The sequence below is a fragment of the Penaeus vannamei genome, chromosome 32 (assembly GCF_042767895.1).
Source record: "Penaeus vannamei isolate JL-2024 chromosome 32, ASM4276789v1, whole genome shotgun sequence".
In the NCBI taxonomy this organism is placed as follows: domain Eukaryota; kingdom Metazoa; phylum Arthropoda; class Malacostraca; order Decapoda; family Penaeidae; genus Penaeus; species Penaeus vannamei.
This window is the reverse complement of record NC_091580.1, coordinates 2,657,841-2,662,840: the sequence shown is the minus strand read 5'-3', so window position 1 is coordinate 2,662,840 and position 5,000 is coordinate 2,657,841. Positions and strand designations below refer to the sequence as shown.

General features: G+C 34.0%; 1 protein-coding gene across 1 annotated transcript in view; it reads right to left on the bottom strand.

The window, feature by feature from the left end:
* The window catches only part of LOC138867759 (dual 3',5'-cyclic-AMP and -GMP phosphodiesterase 11A-like), a 43,064-nt gene that overhangs the window by 29,492 nt on the left and 8,572 nt on the right, over positions 1-5,000 (bottom strand). Inside the window, exons 6-7 of the mRNA XM_070144392.1 lie at positions 4,253-4,303; positions 1,854-2,000 (exon numbers count right to left, since the gene is read on the bottom strand). Of these exons, the coding sequence (XP_070000493.1) occupies positions 1,854-2,000; positions 4,253-4,303 (198 nt within the window). The remainder of the gene's footprint in view (positions 1-1,853; positions 2,001-4,252; positions 4,304-5,000) is intronic.

The following is a 5,000-nucleotide window of genomic DNA, read 5'->3' as shown; positions in this document are numbered from 1 at the left end:
GACACCAAAGAAAATGGATAGTTCCTACAGTTTACATTAAAGGGGTAACGTCCCTATTCTGCAGATGACACGACTGCAGGAGCAAAGGAGGGGTTAGGAGATCAAAGGAAACGCACCGAGGAAGAGAGAGAGAGAGAGAGAGAGAGAGAGAGAGAGAGAGAGAGAGAGATAAAGAGAGAGAGAGAGAGAGAGAGAGAGAGAGAGAGAGAGAGAAAGAAAGAAAGAAAGAAAGAGAGAGAGAGAGAGAGAGAGAGAGAGAGAGAGAGAGAGAGAGAGAGAGAGAGAGAGAGAGAGAGAGAGAGATAAAGAGAGAGAGAGAGAGAGAGAGAGAGAGAGAGAGAGAGAGAGTAGGTTCCTACTGGTTAGGTTCAAAACTGAAATATGTAAAATTGAAATGCCAAGTCAGGAACCAATTACTTAATTGCGCTCATACATATAATGCGCGAATATGTGTGTCTATTTATGCTCCTTACCTTCTTGTCTAGCTATCTACCTACCTTCGATTGTATGTCTGCCTCTGTTAATCTATTTTTGTCTGTCTGTCTCGAAGTCTACCTATATACATACATACATGTGTATGTACACACACACACACACACACACACACACACACACACACACACACACACACACACACACACACACACATATATATACATATATATATATATATACATATATATATATATATACATATACATATATATACATATCCATATATATACATATCCATATATATACACATATATATGAACATATATATACATACATATATATATGTACATATATATATATATATATATATATATATATATATCCATATATATACATATAAATATATATAAATATATATATATATATATATATATATATATATATATATATATATATATATATATATATATATATATATATATATATATATATATATATATATATATATATATATATATATATATATATATATATATATATATGTATGTATGTGTGTGTGTGTGTGTGTGTGTGTGTGTGTGTGTGTGTATGTATACACATATATACACACATACATATTTATGTGTATATAAACACACACACACAAACACACACACATATTCTTGTTTGCGAGAGAATATCTATACGTACGTGAGTGTAAATGTATGTACTTGTGTGACTGCGTGCATTTAGACGAATCTATCTACATTCAATCATCATTTCCTTCGACGTTCACCCGTGAAACACGATATCACTTCCCAAGCACAGATCAAAGAATATTCCAACGATGCTATTTCAAATTATTTCCCAAGACCCTTCAGAATCCAATGAATATGATTAACAGGTTCGATGGCAATGCTCTAGTTGACAAAGGAAAATGATAATAACAATAATGAAATAAGATAAAGGTGTATATAAGGTTATTACGTCGTGGCGACCAAATGAAATAAGAAAATTTACATAGATAGAAAGATAGATAGAAAGACAATGAACAAAAGTCTGATAAATGAATGAAAGAGCCAAGCAAAGAAATAAGCGTGAATAGATAGATAAGCAAATAAATAAATAAGTAAAATGAATAAATAAATAAACATTATGATTTATCTACTCAGTCTAAATAGACAAATGAGCAAAAACCAAAAAAATTAATGAAAAAGACATGTAAAGAAATAAACGTGAATAGATAGACAAGCAAGTAAATAAATAAGTAAAATGAATAAATAAATAAACATTATAACGAATAAATAAAAAAGTAAATAAACAAATAAACATCATAACTCCTCTAACAAATAAACATCATGATAAATAAATAAAAAAGTAGATAAACAAATAAACATCATAACTCCTCTCCTCAGTCTAAAAAAACACACCAAACTGACCTTGGACTCGATCTTGAACCTATGGACGAGGCGAAGGTCCATGAACATCCTCATGGCAGCTAGCAGCATCTGGTCCTGCGTGAGGGAGAAGTCGTCGAAGGTGAGGCTCCCTAGGCTCCACGTCGGGGCTTCAGGTATCACCTCTCGCTGGGAAGGGGAGAGAGAGGGAGAGGAGAGAGAGAGGGAGGGAGGAGGAGGGGGTATATGAGTGTTTGTTTATACTGTGTGTATAGGTATGGCGCTTTTTTTTTATCTCTTTCTCTCTGTTTCTTAATCTTTCTCTTTCTTTCTTTCTTTCTTTTTCTCTCTGTCTGTCTCTGTCTCTTTCTTTCTCTCTATCTCTTTCTCTCTTTCTCTTTACATATATATACATACATATAAATGCATATATATATATATATATATATATATATATATATATATATATATATATATATATATATATTTATATATACTCACACACACACACACGCACGTTACACACACACACACACACACACACACACACACACACACACACACACACACACACACACACACACACACACACACACACATATATATATGTATATATATATATATATATATATATATATATATATATATATATATATATATATATATATATACATATATATATATATATATATATATATATATATATATATATATATATATATATATATATATATATATATATATACCTATATATACATACATATAAATGCATAAATATACATATGTATATATATATATATATATATATATATATATATATATATATATATATATATATATATATACATATATATATATATATAATATATATATATATATATGTATATAATATATATATATATATATATATATATATATATATATACATATATATATATTTATGAATATATATATATATATATATATATATATATATATATATATATATATATATATATATATATATATATATATATATATATAAATATATATATACATATATATACATATATTCTTTTATGGCAGTCACGTCTGAAAGGAAATCATTCACATCCATTCAGATCAAAGCGATTAAAATGCGACTCAGAATATCTGTCATTGTTACCTCATAAATTTCTGATTTCTGAATGACCGACTAAGTGATCCACATCCACCGACTCAGAAAGCAATTTATAAAAGCTAATTAGCCCTTAGTGCTATCTGCCTGATTGAGTGGGAAGGTATAAATACTTTCTATTCATGTTCTTTACAATGACGCCCCCGAATGTACCCTCATTACGCCTACAAGGTACATTAAGTGACATGACACGCCCACGACATGCCCAAAACAGCTTGTTACGTCATTTGCAACATACCTTAAAGAACATACCAAACCCTTCACAAAATAGATAAATAACATGCACCGCCCACAACATACTGTACACAACAAACCACACCCACAACATAACCTAAACAACATGCCACGCCAATGACATACGCTAAACAAGATGTCATACCCTTCACAACATATAACATGCCACGTCAACAACATATCCTAAACAACATGGCACGCCCTTCACAACATACAGAATGTCACGCCCTTCACAACATAACCTAAGCAACATTCCACGCCCTTCAGAATGTACAACATGCCCCTTCGACAACATACCCTAAACAACATGCCACACTCACAACATAACCTAAACAACATACCACGCCAACAACATACCCTAAACATGTCACACCATTCACAACATACATGTCACGCCCTTCACAACATAACCTAAGCAGCATGCCACGCCCTTCAGAATATACAATATGCACCTTCTACAACATACCCTAAACAACATGCCACACTCACAACATAACCTAAACAACATACCACGCCAGCAACATACCCTAAACATGTCACGCCCTTCACAACATACCCTAAGCAACATTCCACACCCTTCAGAATATACAACATGCCCCTTCTACAATATACCCTAAACAACATGTCACGCCATTCACAACATACAAGTCACGCCCTTCACAACAATCTAAGCAGCATGCCACGCCTTTCAAAATAAACAACATGCCACGCCAACAACATACCCTAAACAACATACCCTTCACAACATACGACATGTCACGCCATTCACAACATAACCTAAGCAACATTCCACACCCTTCAGAATACACAACATGCCCCTTCTACAACATACCCTAAACAACATGCCACACCCACAACATAACCTAAACAACATACCACGCCAACAACATACCCTAAACAACATACCCTTCACAACATACAACCTAACCTAAGCAACATTCCACGCCCTTCAGCCTTCAGAATACACAACATGCTCCTTCTACAACATACCCTAAACAACATGCCACACTCTTCACAACATATCCAGATTGACACATTTAGTTCAAATTACCTGTAATGACTCTACGTCCTCAGCTGATGCCGTAGCGTGGTAAGAAAGCACCTGGAAAAGGAGGAAATAGATGAAATGAGAGATTAATAAGAAGGAGAAGAAGATGATGAAAAGGAGGAGGAGGAGAAAGGAGGAAAAAAGTGGAAAATGGGGATGAGGAGGAAGGAGAGGATGAGGATGAGGAGGAAAAGGAAGAGAAGGAGGGGGAGGAGGAGGAAAAGGAGGAAAAGAAAGGGAGGAAACAGATGATTTAAGAGATTATGAAGAAGGAGAAGAGGAAGATGAAAAGGAGAAGGAGGAAGAGGAGGTAAAGGAGGTAAAGGAGGTAAAGGAGGAAAAGGAGGAGGGTGAGGATGAGGAGGAAAAGGAAGAGAAGGAGGGGGAGGAGGAGGAGGAAAAAGAGGAGAAGGATGAGGATGAGGAAGAAAAGGAGGAAAAGGAGGGGGAGGAGGAGAAAAAAGGAGGTAAAGCCAATAAGAAGCAGAAGAAGAAGAAGGAGGAGGAGGAGAAGAAAGAGAAGAATAGTAAGAAAAAAATAGATGAAGAAGAAAAAATTGAGAAGGAGAAGAAGTAGGAAAAGAAGAAGAAGAAAGAGGAGGAGGAGGGACAAGTGGAAGAGGAGGAGGAGAAGGAGACGAAGAAGAAGAAGGAAAAAAATTACAGTAAGAAGGAACAGTGGAACAAGAGGAAGAAAGAGATAAAGAAGAAGAAGAAGAAGAAAAAAATCATAAGTAAAGAAAAAGAAAAA